Genomic DNA, 18,477 nt, shown 5'->3' on the forward strand with positions numbered 1-18,477 from the left:
TGTCTTCAGGATACCTTAGAATAGTGTGCTTCAAAATGAGGATCATTAGCCGTTACAGCTGCGTTGCCCAGTCCAGTAGCCACTAGGCACGTGGGGCTGTGGTGCACTTGAAATGCGCTATAAATGTAAAAACCACACTAGACCATGAAGACTTGGTATGTAAAAAAGAACATAACTTATTACTGATTTTAAAATAATTGAAATGATAATATTTTAGCTAGTTTGGATTAAGTAAAATACGTTATTAAAGTTAACTTCACCTTAAAGATTGTTTAAGTTAAAAACCTTTTTAAAGCCCTATGGTCTCAGTGGCTTGACACAACATGGATTAATTTTTCATCTGAGCTTCAGGACTATGCAGCCAATGCCGATGTGCAGAAGGCTCCGCTCATCGTAATCATGCAGGGACTCTGGCCGATGGAGCAGCTGCTGTCTCGAGCGCTGTAAGTCACCTTGTTAGAGGGAAAGCCGTAGCTCTGGAGGACATGGTTCTGGCAATCACATGCTCTGGCCTAGAAGTGACACCTGCCATTCTGCTTACAACTCATTGGTCAGAATTAGTCACGTGGCTCCATTCAACCGCAAGGGGGTGGGGCAATTCTACCGCGTGCTCCAAAGGCAGACATCCAGAAATACCTGGCAAACGGGGCAAATGACCCACTCGGTTTCTATCAGCTTTTAATTTTTTAAAAAACATAGAGAATAGGATAATAGAAAAAGTAGAATGGAACAAAATAGGAAAGAGAGGGAATCGCAAAGCTTTTAAATCATGGTGAGGCTCAATAAGTGTTTGTGGAACGATGAAAATTCTTTCTGAAGAGGGATCGTTGCCACAACAAACATGTCTCTTTTCTTTCCTACTAACAAAGTGCTTGCCCACTGGTTACCCCAGTTGTTTATTATGGGTCCCCTTTATGGATGAAGAAATTGGTTCAGAGAGGTGACTGATCTGCTCAGCTCATCCAATCAAATGGCAGAGCTGGGGCTTGGGACAGGGAAGCTAACTGGTGGGGTTCTGTTTTCAAACCCATCTTACTTTTTTGTTTATCAACCTTGAATCCTAAACTTGATTTTTTCTATTTTTTCGAATCATACAAATGTTTAACATATACTGGATTTAGTACTAACATCATTGTTATTTTGTAGCCAAGGAAACTGAGGCAGAAATAGATGAGATGACCTGTTCAAAGTTACATAGTCAATAAGAGGGAGGACTTGGGTTCATATGCGGGTCTCTAAGATTCAAGGCTGTAACCACAATTCTTTTGCCACTCTGCCTTATTGATCTGGTTTTAGAAAACACTTGAAGGCCATAACGGATAAGGCTTGAGGATACTTCCCAAGATTGTTTGGTCCATGTGGTCCTCACCCAGCAACACCTGCTTGATGCCTTGGGCCCTTCTTATCATCTTAACACCATAAGAGCAGATACGTTGAGATCCTGCCTGGAATCTGGAACCGCACTAAGCAACCCATAGACATGAAAAAAACAGACAGACAGACAAAAATTCCCTAATATTAGCAAGTGGAACCAGATGACTACATTATGCCAGGGTTACATTTTAAAGATACCATTTCATTTCTAGCTTTATGGGGCTTGATGTAAGCTTTTGGAAGCGTACTTTTATGAGACTCAGATATTTATTTTACATGCTCTTTAAAAAGTGCCAGTACCATAAATAATAGCCAATATTTAGTTTTTAGTTCCTGCTGTATGCCCTGCACTCTGATAAGGAATTAACGTGGATTATTTCATTTAATCCTCACAATGTTAACGAGGTAAATGTCATCTTGGATTTCAGGAGTGAGAAGAACCTCATCCCCTTGCGTGCTTGTGAAAGCGGCCACTGGGGGTATTCTCAAGTACTGAGAGCCAGCCGCTGCTCCGCCTCTAACTTCAAGTTACTTACTTACATGCTTTGATCCTTAGATTCCACATCTGCGACATTCAACCATTGAGCTGGATGATCTAGAAACTCCTAGAGAGGAGGGGCCTGCCTGAGTAGTGCTTAGCACAATAGGACTTTCATTTGAAATGAAAATCCATGTCTAATTTAATTTTCACTTGACAAATGAGAGTTTTCATAGGGACCATGGACAGAGTATTTGAAAACGGAGTTTCCCTCCTGAAAACTTTGTTACAAAGTTTCAGTTTGGGTTGCTAGCTTGCTTGCCACTAGAAAATGAGGCAGCCGTGATTCTTTTTCTTTCATAACGTTGGTTCCCATCGCTCAAGTGCTCACTACGTGCTGGAATCTGTGCTCAGACATTTACGAGGATTCGCTCCTGTAGTCCTCATAACCACCCTATGTGGTGGGTACTGTGAACATGTCCATTTCGCAGATGAGGAAACCGGGGACTCAAGAGGTGGGCAATTTGCCCAAGGTCTCAATGCTGGTAGGAGACTGAGTCCAGACTCAAAACTGGTACTCTGACTCTAGGGTTCTTACTCTCGCCGCTCTGCTTTCTCTTCTTCAGCATACTGAGGACCTGGGCTTGGGAGGCGGATCAAGAGCAAGTCCGGCCCAGCTCCTGCTCACTTGGAGGGTGAGCCTGACGTTTGCTTCAGGCTCTGTATGGTCAGCTATCCCACTGAATTCTCACATCGTCTTCCTGAGGTGTGTATTACTATTGACCACCCCCCCCTTTGACAGATGGAAAAATCGAGGCTCAGAGAGGTCAGACAAGTTGCCGAGATCAACCGGTCAACGTGTGGCAAAGCCAGGCCTCTCTGACTTCAAAGCCAGGGTTTCTCACCCTTGACACTGTTGCCATTTGTGGCTGGACAGTTCTTTTTCTTTTCTTTTTTTAAAAATATTTTATTTATTTGTTTGATAGAGAGAGAGAGCACAAGCAGGGGGAGCGGGAGAAGGAGAAGTGGGCTGAGCAGGGAGCCTGACACAAGGCTCGATCCCAGGACCCTGGGATCATGACCTGAGCTGAAGGCAGGCACTTAACCGACTGAGCCATCCAGGCACCCCGGGACAGTTCTTTATTGTAGGGGGCTGCCCTGTGCATTGTAAGATGTTTAATAGCATCCTTGACCTCTATCCACTAGATGCCAGTAGCACTCCTCTCCCAATTGTGACAACCAAAATTCTCTCCAGGGGCGCCTGGGTGGCACAGCGGTTAAGCGTCTGCCTTCGGCTCAGGGCGTGATCCCAGCGTTATGGGATCGAGCCCCACGTCAGGCTCCTCCGCTATGAGCCTGCTTCTTCCTCTCCCACTCCCCCTGCTTGTGTTCCCTCTCTCTCTGGCTGTCTCTATCTCTGTCGAATAAATAAATAAAATCTTTAAAAAAAAAATTCTCTCCAGACTTCACCAAATGTTCTCTGGGGGCAATATTGCTCCCGGTTGAGAATTCTTGCTCCTGGCTGACTGGGTGACTTCTGATGCGGGGTTGGGGACTCAGGTAAGACAAGGTGAAAGGAAATTTCATGACTTTCTTCTAAGATCCATGAGGGCAAGGGCGCCTCATAGGGCTCCCTGCTGAGCAGGGAGTCTGCTTCTCCCTCTCCCTCTCCCTCTGTGCGCTCTCTCTCTCTAATAAATAAATAAAGTCTTAAAAAAAAATCCATGAGGGCAGGTGTCCGGGGCTCTGTGACTCAGAAATCAGCCCCCACTGCACATCGAGGTATCGACTAGGTGTTGTACCCTGCTGGTGTGAGCCCACCTGGAGGGACTTTTATCTTGAGACCGAGGGCATGTGCTCTCACTGGGCAGGGCCCCAGTCATCACTGTCTTTCCTGCCCAGGGTTCAATTTATCTGGAGGCCATTAAGGAACCTGCCTGATGATTATCTCTTGGCTCAAACTTGGCTTTATCTCTGGTCTTTGATTCTAAATGGGACTAATGACCACTGGAGATTCAGATTCCCCACCAGCTGCCCTGCCCAGCACCTTCTTGATGACCTGAAGGGAAGCCCCTCGAAGCCTGGTTCACTGCTCCCATCTCAACAAATGCCTCCACCTCCGGGGCAAGTTAGAGAGCTGGGAATCAGCGCAGATGTCTCCCTCTCCATCAATGTCCTACTTCAAGTATTGGCCAAGTCCTATCCATTTTGGATTCTAAATATGATTTAGATCCTGCAGTCCTGGTGACTCCCACTTCCACAGGCCGAGGCACCATAGACTATAGCAATATCCTCCGAAAGGCACCCACTTTGTTCACTCCTGCCTTCCATTCTGTTGTCCACACTGCGGCTAGAGCAGCCTTTTTAAAATGTTAATCTGAATCTACTACCCACCTACCTCTATACACACATTCCTACTCCGGCCTGCAGTCATTCAGTGATGCTACCTGTCTTTTCCCCATCTCTCTCTACTCCAGACTTACTGGCTTTTCTGTTCTCAGAAGCACCATGTTATCTCCACTTCGGGGCCTTTGCACATGTTGTCCCCTCAGCTCTGTGTTCTCACTATCCCTCTTTGCTTACGTAACTCCGTTCAGCCTTAGGGGAAGTCTTCCCTGACCACTTTTCACCCCCCGCAGTCTAGGTCTGGGTCCGTTGTTCCAAGTTCTACAGCGGCGTCTCTCTCTTTCCTCACTGTCATCTCAGCCTGTGTACATATTTGGGGATTGCTTATTTGTTGAAACTCCTCTTCCCCTTGAGACTGTAAGCTCCACAAATGGGAACAACGTGTCTATTTTTGCTCACCATTATATCCCTAATGCCTTGCATATTGCCTGGAACATAGCAGGCACTTTATAGGTACTTGTTGAGTGATGGTAATGAGCTCATACAATCCTCCCAACAAGCCTGGAAGAATTTCACCTGAGGCCAGTGCTCTGCTCTGACCTCCTACAGCACCTGCTTTCTCCATTATAAGATGGAGAACAATAGCTCTGGAGACTGACTGACTGGGTTCAAATCCTCCCTCTGCCACTTCCCAGATGTGGGACACTGGGCAAATTCTTTAATTTCTGTGTTTTAGTTTCTTCTTCTGTAAAATGTCAGTAATAATAGTACCTGTCTCGTGGGATGGTTGTAAGGATCCAATAAGTGAACTTCTAGAACATGCCATTGGAAGGGCTTGGTGCATAGTGAGTGCCCCATTGATCTTAGTTAATATTAATATTATTAATAGAAGGAGCATAGATTCTAAGGGTAGGTGAATCTGGTGTGCAGGTGAATCTGATTTGCAAATCATTCCCTGTGTGACTTTGGATAAGTCAGGTCACACCCCTGAGCCTCAGTTTCCCCATTTGTTAAACTGGGATCTCAAGGCCGGCTTCAGAGAGCCATCACGAGGGCCTGATAGAATAAGATATGAAGCATGCAGACCAGTGCCCCGTGGTCCTTCCTGACAGGCTAAATTGGTCCCTGTTGCCTTTTAGACAAGAAGCTTCCTGAAGATAGGCTTCACATCTGCCTTATTTAGGGCTGTTATCCCCAGCCCCCCTGTACTTGGTAATTGTAGGTGTTCATTAAGTAGTTCTTTTTTTAAAAGATGTTATTTATTTATTTGAGAGAGAGAGAGGGAGAGCATGAGTCGGGGGGAGGGGCAGAGGGAGAAGCAGACTTCCCGCTGAGCAGGGAGCCTGATGTAGGGCTCCATTCCAGGACCTGGGATCATGACTTGAGCCAAAGGCAGACACTTAGCCATCCAGGATAAGTGGGTGGTTGAGCCACCCAGGCGCCCCTCAATAAATAGTTCTTTACTGAATGAATGAATCAATAGTGGCAGGGACCGTGCTTTGTTCATCTCTGTGTCCAACCTGAGACTAGTGAAATACCTAGCATCTAAGTTCAATAAGTATTTGTTGACAGAATATATTTTTTAAATGGCTATTCATTTCTGTTCCCTGCCCCATTTAAGTTTCTAAATTAAGCTGAGAAAGATACTTGTTAACTTATCCTATACCTCTCCAGCCTTAGTCTTGTTATCTATACAATGAGGCTATAAATAAAATTCACCACATAAGAGTGTTCTGAAAAGTAAATGAAGCAATAGGTATTTGGCACATAGAAAATGTTAGTTCATTATTATTCCTTTCCCTAAGCCTCAATTTCCTCATCTGTGAAATGGGCATCACTCACTCATTTATTCATTGGTTAGTCAACAAACACAGTGCCCATTTCCAAGGTATTGTAATTAAGACCCAGGGCAGTTAAAGAGGTGAACAAGCCATGGTCCCTGTCATGAGGAAGTGTCTGCTGTGGGACAGCATATGAATAGCAAAATCCAGCGATAAAAGAGCCACCATGTGTGTGAGGTCTACGGAAGCTGAGATGGGGACTTGTAGGGTTTCAGCAAGCTCTTCAGGGAGAGTGTAAAAGGTCACCAATGCAGTGTAGCCACCAACATGACCTCAATCTGAAACGGAGTTGTCCTCTCTGGGCTCTGGTTTTTGTAGCCTGGGTCTGTGGAATGTGTTAGTTTTGCTGCAGCCCCACTTTCTACCCTGGCTCACCAACATATGAGAGGCTGATCCAGGTGTCACAATCCCACTGAGCACCCAGTTCAAACAGACATATCTTTCCAAGACGGCCTTTCCTTCCTCCCTTTCCCCCCGGATCCTACATTCTCAGGGCACTGAACAGTGATTCCCTTACACTTGCAATATGGAACAACCTGGGTGCCTCCAACGAATGGTGGGCTCCTGGTTTTCCAAGGACAAGCCTGCCTCTTCCCGGGGTGGGATCCAGGGAGGGTTGCTTGGGCACTGGGGATGGGAAGAGGCCTGGCTGGGTGTCAGGGCTCCTGAATCTAAGGGGATCACGTGTTTGTCTCTGATGTTCACAGCTGGTTCCAGGGAACTGACTCCTGCCAGTTAAACTCATGAGAGACTGAAACATCTGAATTAGAATTTTACATTTAAGCTAGGTGCAACTTGTGGGGTTGGGAGGGACTGTTCGTCTCCAGTCACCAACATATTTGCACCTGTTACAACATATTTGCACCTGTTACTCGGAGCAGTCTTTTACTCTCAAGTGAAAGAAATTTACATGCCAAGGATATTTAAATATCAGGGGAGGGTCTGCTGTCAGTGGTCTGCCAGAGGGAGAAGGATGTCTGAGTCCCAGTGGCCCATCCTAGCAGGCCTCAGGGAAGAAGCAAGATTTATGAGTTGAGAGCCCGCCTGGGCCGCTTCTTCTAACAGTAAAGGCCTCCCTGCAGTATTTTCTGTCTCGTCAATGCTGCATTTCATTTTAAATTGCAGCTGAAAGCAGATATTTTCCCTCTTGCCTATTACACCTCTTAATTTGTCTCTCCCTCTGCTGTTATTTGTCTCTATAAAGTGTTTTGCATGAAAGACCCACACCGCACAATGTTGCTTTGCCCTGGGTTAGGTTTAACAGGAAGGGGAGGCACAGAGAGACTTCAGTCTGAGCAGGAAGGTGTGAGGGAGGGCCTTGGGGTCGAGACACACGCGTGTCTGGCAATATATGCCTGGCAGTGTGTACACGTGCGTGTTTTTGGACCTGTCTGTTGTGCGTCAGTGGCTATGTGTGTGCACGTGTCAATATTTGTACTGATATGTATACAAGTCTGTGTATGCTCCAGTATAATCTCTTGGTGTCCATACCTAAATTAAGTGTATGTGTGCAAGTGCTCACTCACATACAATCTCTGAGCGCATATGTATCTATGCATCCCAGCACACATGTGCACATCAACACACGTAGGCATCTAGGTACGCATGTCACATGATGTGTGTGGTCGGCACACACGACCAGGGTTCTCTCTTCTCTGCCCTTCCCTCGCATCTCTCTCTCCCCCACCTGGGGGCCCTCGTCCGTTTGGGGCTGTGGGAAAAGGAAGGCAGAGCAGTGGTCGGTGGGGGTCCAGTGGAAACACTGCCTTAGCCTGGTCCAGCCGTGGCTACAGCTGCCCGGCTTGGCTCCCGCCACCTTTTCCTCGGCCTGCCACGGCAGCACCACCACGGCTCCTGCAGAAGCTCTGGGGACTCCTGGGCAGACCCCCAGCTCTCTGCCAATCGTGGACTGGCACGGAGGGGTGACAGTGGTTCCTGAACAATGGCCAGAGCCCTTCAGACCGGCCGGGTCTCCCGCCCCCACCCGGACGCCAACAACCCGAGCGGCCCGGGCGGGGGCGGCAAGGGGGCCTCGCGGTCGCTCCCAGTCCGCGAACGCTGGCCACTAACCAATGGGCGACTGCAGCCCAACGGGGATCCCTCCGAGGCAGCCAATGACCTCGCGCCGCTCTCCACCCCGCCCTCGCCAACTCCGCGCAGCTGGACCATTGGTGCTGGTGGGATGGGGGGGAGTGTGCGCGGCGCTGGCCTCTTGAGGGAGGGGGCGTGGCTTGGAGTCCCTTCGCCTCTCCCCACCAGCGCTTAGGCCCCGCGCTCCCTACCCACGGACGCGAGGCCATTGGCCTGGCTGCGGCGCCGCGGCGGAGGTGGACCGCGGGGCGCGCGCAGTGGGCGTGGCCCGAGGGCGTGGCCCGGAGGGAGGCGGGGCCGCGGGCGCTGTCTCAGTGAAAGCCGAGCTGCGGCGGCGGCGGAGGCGTTCGAGCGGGTGTGCGCGCGTGTGGAGCGCAGGCTCGGCGGCGGCGGCGGCGGCTCAGCCTGCGGCGGCAGCGACCCGTCTGGAGCGGCCGCTGCGAGGACGCCAGCTGCGGCGGGAGAGGTGCAGCCGGTGCTGCGCGCTCCGTGGAGCCGGCGGGAGCCGGGAACAGGTGATCCCAGCGGGTTCCCGAGCCCTTCCGAGTTGGCGGGGCGGGAGTCCGCACTCCCGGGCGCAGCTGCAGCCGCCCCGCCGCGGCTAGTCGCGGACGGCGCCCGGCTCCGGACCGCGGCTCGGCATCCCTCCGCTCCCGGGGGCCCAGGAAGCCCCCCGCCCGGAGGGCTCAGAAGTGCCTGCTCCCGCTGCCCGGCGCCCGCTCCGCGGCGGAGCAAAGTTGTGGACGTGTCCCGATAGCCGAGCCGGGCGCTGTCGCGACCCCGCCGGGTCGGCGCGCTCTCGCAGCGGCTCTGACACACCAGCCCCGCCACCGCCTCGCCGCCTGAGCCAGCCCCCTCTGGAAACTGCTTCTGAGGCTGAAACTTTGGGCCGAGGGGCTGCGGGTGGTTCGGCGCGGAGACGAGGCCTGCCGGTGCCCCTTCGCGCGGACGGCCTGGGCGCCGCGGACGGCATGTGACGGCCCCGGCGGCGGCCGCAGCACGGGAAGGCGCGGGCCCCGCGGGCTCCGGCCGCTGCGAGGAGGGGCTGCGCGGCGGCCGGAGAGAAGGCTGTGGCGCGCGGCCGACCCTTGCGGGCCCGGGCCGCGAGCCGTGCAGCCCGGCGCGCCCGGGCCCCGCCGAGGTCGTTGCGTCCCCGCCTCAGCGCTGGGGGACTCGCCCCAAACTCCCTGAACTTCAGGGCAGCCCCCGAAGCGGCGAAACTCTCAGGGACCCCCACCCCGGGCAGCGCCCCTCGACGACCTCCCGGCGCCGAACCCCTGCTGGCCAGTGCCTGCACTCCCAGGGCCTCGGGGGCCCGGCCGGAGCTGACCGGCCCCAGCCCCGTGCCAGGCCACGATGCTCATAAGGAAAGTGCCCGTCTTCGTCCCGGCCTCCCCGTGGGGGCTGCGGCTGCCGCAGAAGTTCCTCTTCCTTCTCTTCCTTTCGGGCCTCGTCACCCTGTGCTTCGGTGCCCTTTTCCTGCTGCCCAACTCCTCTCGCCTCAAGCGCCTCTTCCTGGCCCCCCGGACCCAGCAGCCCGGCCTGGAGGTAGTGGCCGAAGTCGCCGGCCACCCCCTGGCCCGCGAGCAGGAGTCGCCTCCCAACCCGGCCCCGGCTGTGCCAGCCCCGGGTGAGGACGACGCCAGCAGCCAAGCCAGTACCCGCCGCCGGAAAGTGTGGCTGCGGCGCACCCAGCCCACCGGGACACGGGAAATGGCCACGGCGGCCCGCAGCAGCGGCAGCACAGCCCTCAGACCCCAGGAGGGGGCCATCCCGTTTAGCTTTGACTTCAGTGCGTTCCGGAGCCGCCTCCGCCACCCGGTCCTGGGGACTAGGGCAGATGAGAGTAAGGAGCCCCAGAGCCTAGTTCGAGCCCAGCGGGAGAAAATCAAGGAGGTAAGGACTCTCTTTCCCCGGGAAAGGAAAAGACCCTCTGTGCTTCCATCCGTTTCCCCTGGCCCCAGTCACTTCGGGTCCCTGGACTACTGCTCTAGGCCCTCCGGGCACACTGCACCGTCCTCTCTCCTCCCAAACTTTCCACCTTCTCCTCAGTGGGTACTTTCCCACGGCTGGGTTCAGTTAATCATCCCCACCTCTGACAGGTGGTAGCTGAACCACTGGATCGACTCTCCCCCACCCCAACTCTGGTCTTTTCAATTAAGTCCCAACCCAGGAGGGCTGCACCTGTCCCTTTGCGCAGTTGCTAGTTAGGTTCATTAATGGACACCCTCTCTGCTTGCATGGGGCCAAGGGCCACATTCTTTCTCACTGTGTGTCCTTAAGTCCTGACTTCCCCTAAACCCCTGTAGAATCTGCTACCTGGAAATTCAGGACATGGGGGTGGGATTGGTGGTATTTGTTGTCCTGCAAGTATTTTGTAATCTAACCAGCAACCTGCAAACTAGAAGTTGTTGTACATTCTTGCTAACTATTTCTATCAAGCTTTGAAACAATTGTGCATAATCGCATGTGATACAGGAAGGAGTGATCAATAGGGCGGTGGTAATGTTACAGAAGCTCGTAGGTTATTGGCTTAATGAAGCAGGTCTTGGACTTGCTTCCTGTAGGGTCTGTACCAGGGAGGGATTTAGAAGGATCGCTTTGAGTGTCAATCTTGGTCCTAGTTTAAGAAATGAAAAGCAAACGCAGCCTCACCATGGCTTGAAGACTGTTGCCAAGCCGTCACTAAATGTGCTCTACCACTATTAGGGCTGCCTCCCTGAGGTTTTTGCCCAGCAATGCAGAGGGGGCTGCAGTGACACCCCCGAGCCACGAGGGGGCTATGGGCAAGCTGTGGGCCAGGGTCTCCTCCCCAGAAATGAGAGGATGCATCCCCCACTCCCCGTGGACCCAGTGGAAAGGGCTATTTCTGATGGACTTCTTGGTTTGCTGCAAAGGAGTCAGCAGGTCTGATTTCCAAGATGAGCCGGCAGCAAGGGTCAGGACCTGCCCTGCCAGGATCTACTCAGAGCCAGTGGAGAGCTTAGCTATCCCTCTCTCCTTGTCTGGACTGTCCTCCATCCCAGTGTCCACCTCTGCCCTACTTCTTACCTCTGCTGGTACTCAGCCCTTCTGCAGTGAGCCCTGTTGGGAGACTCTATCTTAACTAGCAATCACAGGACATTTCGTGACGTCAAGATAGGAAGCCACAAAAATTTTGTTTTGTGCGTGTGTGCATGTGTGCGCTCTTAGTTTCCAAATTCTTGTTGAAATCTCAAAGGTTAATTGAAAGCTGGAACTTGCAGTAGCTAAGGAAGGGACATCATTTCTCCCTTTTTGGTTAAGAACTACTGGTTTGGTTTTGACTACTTACCTGACTCGCCCACAGTTTCCTTGCTTTAAGCTGGCTCTGAGCACATTAGCCCTTTCTGCCTTTTCATACCTCCCCAGAGGGCAGTCACCCCCCAGTGAAATTACATATAAACTGCATGCATGCAGTTTCTCATGGGGTGTCCAGAGGTGCCATCAGATTTTCAAAAGGATCCCCCAAACAGTTAAGAATTAACTACTGTCCTCTTCAGAAGAGGTGCTTTCTGCATTCGCATCTAGATCCGTGACCTATTTCTGAAAGCCTGGGGTTGGGAGCCATGGTAAGAAGAGTGGGCTGGCTAGTGGGGACTTGGTTCTGCCCCTCTGTACATAGACAGCTTCCCTTGCTGGCCGAGGCTGCAGGCTGCAGCAGCTAGGGAGTGGTGGGAGGTGTGGAGACTCTGCTCTGGAGGTGGGTGTGAAATAACATGGTGGGTGAAGGTCTGTCTTGGTTGCCAGATGTCTGGATCATTCAGTCTGGCATCTCTGAGCACCCCTGGTAGTAGCTACCTGCAATTGGTGTTCAATGAGCCCTCTCTTACTATCTCGGAGACCTTAAACTCCTCAGAAGGGAGGAGGCTGAACTATACACACTATTATATTTTGAAGCCTGTTGTCTCTTCAGACTTCTTGAGTTTGGACCCCCACCTTTCCAAACAACCTGAAAAATGCGAGGCAGAGTCTTTGGTTTAGCTGTTAATGCGGGGTTACCTTCCCTGGTGTCCTGCCTGATAAGGAATGTGTAGGACTATGGCTGGAGGATGTCTTTATTTCCTTCTCATTTAAATTTCTATCTGTGCCATGCCCAGGGGTAGATCATTTTAGAAAAGTGCCTGTTTTCATAAAAGGGACTGTTGCTTCCCTCTCTGGCTTGTTTATTTCCAGACATGGATTGATTAGACCCCAGGAGCAGAGGGGGAGCTAGCATCAGATAAAAAGGGCTCTGTTCTTATGAGATTTTTAAAGTGAAAGTAAACGTCAAGAGAGACCCAGAGAGGGTGATAAATGAGAGTGAATGAAGACTGGACACCAGGGCTCTAGATCAATGAAGTCTATTTATAAACATGCTGGTATGAGAGATGAACATAGGCATGAGGTTGTGCTGATAAGATGGGTTGAAGCTGCATGTTCTGGGTGTACATGCATCAGGAAACAATCTGTCAGTAGAACCAACTATTTCTCTTCACTTTGCAGCCTTGGAACCTTGGAGGAGGCAATGTGGTGGAAAGGGGGAAAGCCAGAGACTGTGGGTTCCAATCCCAGCTCAGTTATCAACTGTCTGACTTAGGCAAGCCACCTGCTCTCATTCCTGGACCTTATTTTTCCTTCTATAAAATGGAGTGAGGGAGGGGAGAATAGGCTGGTCACGTACAATCTTGCTTCCAGAGCTGGCCCCCAAGCAGGCTGCTAGTCTGGTCAGGCACTCCTTAGCAATTGGGTTTTTCCCGGCTCTGTATTCAACGTGTTAGTTCCATGAAGTCAGAGACAATTGTGTGTTGACCGTGGTAGTGGTATTCACTGGCACTTTGTCAAGAGTAGATATCCATATAGTTGATTAAGTTAATTATTTCCATCATCCCTATGGAACTTTAGAGATGGGATTGAACAATGACAGATCTTCAGCTTGGGATCACGAAGAGTAAAGGAGTTGGCGAGAATGTAAAACAGCTTGCTAGCAGCCTTCCCTTTCAGATCTGATGATAATATAGGAAATTATTGTCATGATTATTAATTATAGGAGACCTTCGCCATTGGTGGATTTCTTACAGATTCAAGTTCAACAGACTTTTCTCACTCATGGCAAGAGCTGGGGGCGTATAGCTTGTCAGGGTTACATTCCAGTGAGAGGACTCAAACTCTCCTGGGTCCTGCTAATGATGGTTGGTTGCTGATCTGGGGAACCTCAGTTGTCCCTTTCAGTGAAGGGGGCATTTGTTAAAGGGAATTGGGCAGTCTGGGACATTGAGAATATAGTATTGGAATGAGGCTGCCCCTGGCCCATATGCAGAACATGGATTGAGTTTCATCCCCATCTCCTGTGCCCCACTGTAGGTGGCAGTCCCGCTAAGAATCCAGCCTGGGTTCAAGCCCTAGCCACACCATCAACTCTGACTGCAAAGAAAAATTCCTGTCACTGGGCCTGTTTTCCCGGTAAAACAAAGGGACTGGCACTTAGGGAACTCTTCTCTTTCCCTCACTCCCACCTATTTACTGGTTTGTTTATGGGTCTGCCCAAGTACCTAGAAGAGGATCAATCACCTAGTTGGAGCTTCGTTACTTGAATGAGTTCCCACAGTAAGGATCTATAAACTAACGGCTAAGGTTGCTGGTGGCAGAGGCTGGATCTTCCTGAGAGCACCTGGAATTCTGAGAGTGCCAGAGGAGGGGCCATAGCAAGGTTGGGGACTCAGCAGCTCTGTGACCCAAGAGACCTTTTAGAAGTTGCGGTATTTTTCCAAGTGCAAGTCTACCTTGAAGAGAGTGGGGAGGTGGCAGCCATGAATACAATCTTTTCATGCTTGGATAGCAGGCATCTGGAGGATGCCCGAGTCGCCCTGGAGTGCCCGAGACTTGGCAGGGAGTGCCCCAGCTCTTGCTTTCTATGCCTGCTGCGTTAAGCCTCCAGGATATTGCTGGTTATGATATGTGACTGTGTCTGAATAAGTCATCTTGGCAAATGATCTTTGCTCGCCATTAATGGGCTGGTTCGTTAGTCATGTGTGGTTTCTCTGTATATCTGATTTATCACCGCTAGTGCCATGGACAGGTAAGAAAATTAAAAGGCTTTGTGTTCTTTGTAGCATGTGAATCTGAGCCTGTGAGATGTTCAGGATAATTGATATTAGGAACACCTTAGATTTAAATAGCTTTCCTTTGAAGAGCTCTGTTTAAGTTGCCGATTCATCGAAGATCGTTTTCTCCCCCTGTCCTTCAGTTTCCCTCTTGTCCTGCTCTATGATACATTTAATGTAGATAGGAAGACTGGCCTATAATAACTGGACAGGTCCCTTGGGGGACCCTTACATCCTGAGCCCAGCCACACTTCATCCTTCCTCCTTGGAACTGAGTACTGCACGTAAAGCTTAGAACTTGTCCCCACTGGGTGTACAACTTAATACCTACAGGCTGGGTGGGTCTCTTCTTTCATTTTGAGTTGTACTATCATTTTGGGGAATTAGGTGCAGGCATTCCAGGAGCAATTGCTTTTTTGGGCCTCACATCCTTAACTCTGTTGTTAGTGTTAGGGCTAGAAACAGTGACTTTTAAAAGTCAGCTGTTTATTTCACACTGTCGTTAGCAGAGGGGTAGGAATATAGATTCCCCTGCGGTTTTCAGAGTGACTGATTTACATCTGAGCTCAAGAAATGCCTTTTCTCTAGCTTTCCCTGAAGACTGATCCATTACTCTACCAAAAATAAATATTGTGATATATATCAGGCATACTTTGCTCAAAGGGACTTACATCTTTTCTCTTACTGAAAAAAATAAATCAGGCTCACAAATTGGAAAATCCCATCCAGGGAAGCAGTTTGATTATCTCAGGGGGCAGCCGGTCTTGTGGGTACTGCCTCTGGTCTTCCTGTAACCGAAGTTGAGTCTGTGTTAAGGGAGGTGGTGGGAGCTTTAGGAAATTCTCTCCCTGCCTTGCTTTCATTGGCTAGGTCAGGAAAGCCTTCACAAGGGAATGATGGACAAGATTCAGGAAAGTAGTTGCCTCTGGTGAATTCACGGGTATTTGTTACCTTACTTTAAAAGAGACACCAGGGGCAGCTGGGTGGCTCAGTGGGTTAAGCACCCAACTCTTGATTTCCACTCAGGTCATGATCTCAGGGTGGTGAGATGGAGCTCGGCATCAGGCTCTACACTGGGCGTGAAGCCTGCCTGGGATTCTCGTTCTCTCCCTCTTCCTCTTCCCCTCCCCCCTCTAAAAAAATAAAAAAATAAGAAATAAAAATAAAATAAAAGGGGACCATGCATGGAGCAGGAATGAGTGTCTTGAATCAAAGATTATTATTATCATCCGGTCTGGATACCTGCAGGCCAGAAAGACCAGGTTCATTCAAACAGCAAGCTCTGGTTCTTGACTTCTGACGACCCCACGGCCAAGGCCTTACACAAAAGTGTTTGCATGATTTGCGGAAAAGAAACAGCAGATTTTCTTAGCTCTGTATTCTCATAGCAGATGATGACAAGACACCTAATTGGGGACTGGTCAAAAGAATTCTGAGAAGCCAAGAGCCGAAGTCTCTCTTCTTTTCCCCCACTCATCTCTAGGGGCTAGTTAATAGCTTTGGCAGCATAGTTTCGGTTCTTTTATTTTTTTATTTTTATTTTTTTTAAGTGGGCTCCATGCATAATGTGGGGCTTGAACTCAGCACCTTGAGATCAAAGTCGCATGCTCCTCCAACTGAGCCAGCCAGGTGCCCCAGTTTTGGTTCTTTCAAATGCAGAGTTGATGTGGCTGAGATCACTGTAAGTCACATGGTTTTGGCACCTCCACCCCCAAAGAGAACAGAAGCCACGGAGACCACAGATATAGGCTGTGGCCTCAGTGTGTGTGGTGACCCAGCTGTAGGTGTTTCTTCCCTGAAAAGGCTGTTTTCTTAAGATTTGGGCTGAGAGCTCCCCAAACTTGGCAGGCGGGCAGTCGGAATAGCTCTCACTCACAAGGAGGTCTGAGTATGTCTCTTAACTGCATTTTCATTAATTAAAGGCTAAGACCAGGGCAGTTGTCCATCCGTTTTAGGGCAACGCTGTTAGTGGTAACTTTTACAGAAGAAACTTTGGCATACTGATTAGCGTTCTCCTTAATCAATGAGCAATAATCGTGCTTTTATCGGGCATGCCCTGGGTATCAGCTGCTCCATAGGTGAACATTACAGGCAAATAGTTTTCACTAAATAGCAGCCATTTTCAGTGGCTGAATAACAGAAGATTTGTCTCCCCTCCTTCCACCTCCACCATGACTTGGTGGTCACAGAAAATCCACTGAGTGGTACAGCTGTGTTCTGTAGGGCCTGCTGCGTTGTCTGGACAGGTCTGTTGGCCTCTCAATGCCTGTCTCTTCTGTTCTTGTGTTGCTGTTTTGTTTTGTTTTGTTTACAACAATCCTGTGATGCAGGCACTGTCTAAGTATAGCTTACATAGACAGATCTTAAATACACAGTTTGCTGAATTTTAACAAACGCAGAAAACCACGTAAAGCACACATGGAAATACGGAACATTTCCGTCACCTCAGAAAGATCCCTCTGCTCCTTCCCAGGCAATCCCCCATCACCCACCTCCCATCTACTATTTCAGTTTGTCACGAGAGGTTCGTTTTGCCGGTTCTAGAACTTCACATAAATGGAGTAGTGCAACATACGCCCTTTTGTGCAAAGGCTTCCTTCACCAGGGATGTTTCTGAAATCCATCCGTGTGTGGATTCACACTTCATCCCTCTCTATTGTCGAGACGCATTCTGTTCCACGAATGTACCACAGTGTGTTCCTCTGTCACCTGTTGTGGACTTTTTGGTTGTTTGCAGTGTTTGGCTGTTATGAATAAAGCTTCTGTGACTATTTTATGTACAAGTCTTTGTATAGACATTTTCCATTTCTTTTATGTAAATCCATAGCAGTAGACTTGCTGGTTCGTAGAGTAGACGTATGTTTAGTTTTATAAGAAAACTGGAAACACTTTCCCCAGGTACTTAAGCCACTTTAGGCTTGCATCAGCAGCGTGCGAGACTTCTGCATCTCTGTCAACGCTTGCTGCTGTCCACCTTTTCAAGTTTTGCCATCCTCTGTGAGGTGTAGCAAGAGGTCATTGTCATTTTAAGTTTTGAGTCCTTGATAACTATTGGTACTGAACATCTTTTCATGTGTTTATTTACTGTTTCTATATCTTCCTTTAAGGGTCTGTTCAAATCTTACACCCTTTTTTAGTTAAAAAATTGGGCTCTTTGTCATCTTATTGAATATAGAAATTCTTTATATATTCTGGATATAAGTCCTTTGTCAGATATACATTTTATAAATATTTGCTCCCAGTCTACGATTTGTCCTTCCGTTTTCTTAGTGGTAGCATTCAAAGAGCAGAAGTTTTAAATTTTGATGAACTCAGTGTATCAATATTTTCTTTTACGGTTAGTGCTTTCTTTGTCTACTCAGAAAAAAAAATTTTGCCTTCCCCATGGTTATGAAAATAGTCTCCTTTAGTTTCAGAAGTTTGATCATTTTAGTTTTTACATTGCAGTCTCCCTTCTACTTGAAGTGAATTTTTGAATGTGGTGCGAGGTAGGAGTCCAGAGTCGTTATTTTACATTTCGATGTCCAGTTGTTTAGTACTTCTTGTTGAAAAGTCTTTCCCTTTCCCATTGAATTGCTCTGATGCCATTTTAGATTTATCGAACATATATATATGGTTCTGTTTCTGGACTCTTCTACTGATTTATCTTTATGCCAATTCATACTATCTTGATGCTGTAGCTTTATAATAAGTCTTTTTTTTTTTAAGATTTTATTTATTTATTTGACAGAGATAGAGACAGCCAGCGAGAGAGGGAACACAAGCAGGGGGAGTGGGAGAGGAAGAAGCAGGCTCATAGTGGAGGAGCCTGATGTGGGGCTCGATCCCATAACGCCGGGATCACGCCCTGAGCTGAAGGCAGACGCTTGACCGCTGTGCCACCCAGGCGCCCCAGCTTTATAATGTCTTAAAAGCAGGTCCTCTATCTTTGAGCTGCCTTTTCAAAATTGCTTTGGCTATAATAGGTCCTTTGCATTTCTGCATACATTTGAGAACAAGATAGTTTCTGTGAAAAATCCTGCTGGGAGTTTGATTGGGTTTGCTTTGAACCTGTAAGTCAAATTGGGGAGAACTGATACCTTAACACTATTGAGTCTTTTATCCATGAATGTGGTATCTCTTGCCATTTATTTAGATTTTCTTTAACTTCTCTGAACAGTGTTTTGTAGTTTTCAACATAGAGGACTTGAACATATTTTATTAACTGTATTTCTAATATTTTATACTTTTTATGCTGTTATAAATG

At 49.0% G+C, this 18,477-nt stretch overlaps 1 protein-coding gene across 1 annotated transcript in view; it reads left to right on the forward strand.

Moving 5' to 3' along the window:
- Positions 1-8,469: 8,469 nt before the first annotated feature.
- The window catches only part of MAN1C1 (mannosidase alpha class 1C member 1), a 140,457-nt gene continuing 130,449 nt past the window's right edge, over positions 8,470-18,477 (forward strand). Inside the window, exon 1 of the mRNA XM_026517002.4 lies at positions 8,470-10,026. Coding sequence (XP_026372787.1) covers positions 9,487-10,026 — 540 coding nt within the window. The 5' untranslated portion in view covers positions 8,470-9,486. The remainder of the gene's footprint in view (positions 10,027-18,477) is intronic.

Source organism: Ursus arctos, unplaced genomic scaffold (assembly GCF_023065955.2).
Source record: "Ursus arctos isolate Adak ecotype North America unplaced genomic scaffold, UrsArc2.0 scaffold_32, whole genome shotgun sequence".
Lineage (NCBI taxonomy): Eukaryota > Metazoa > Chordata > Mammalia > Carnivora > Ursidae > Ursus > Ursus arctos.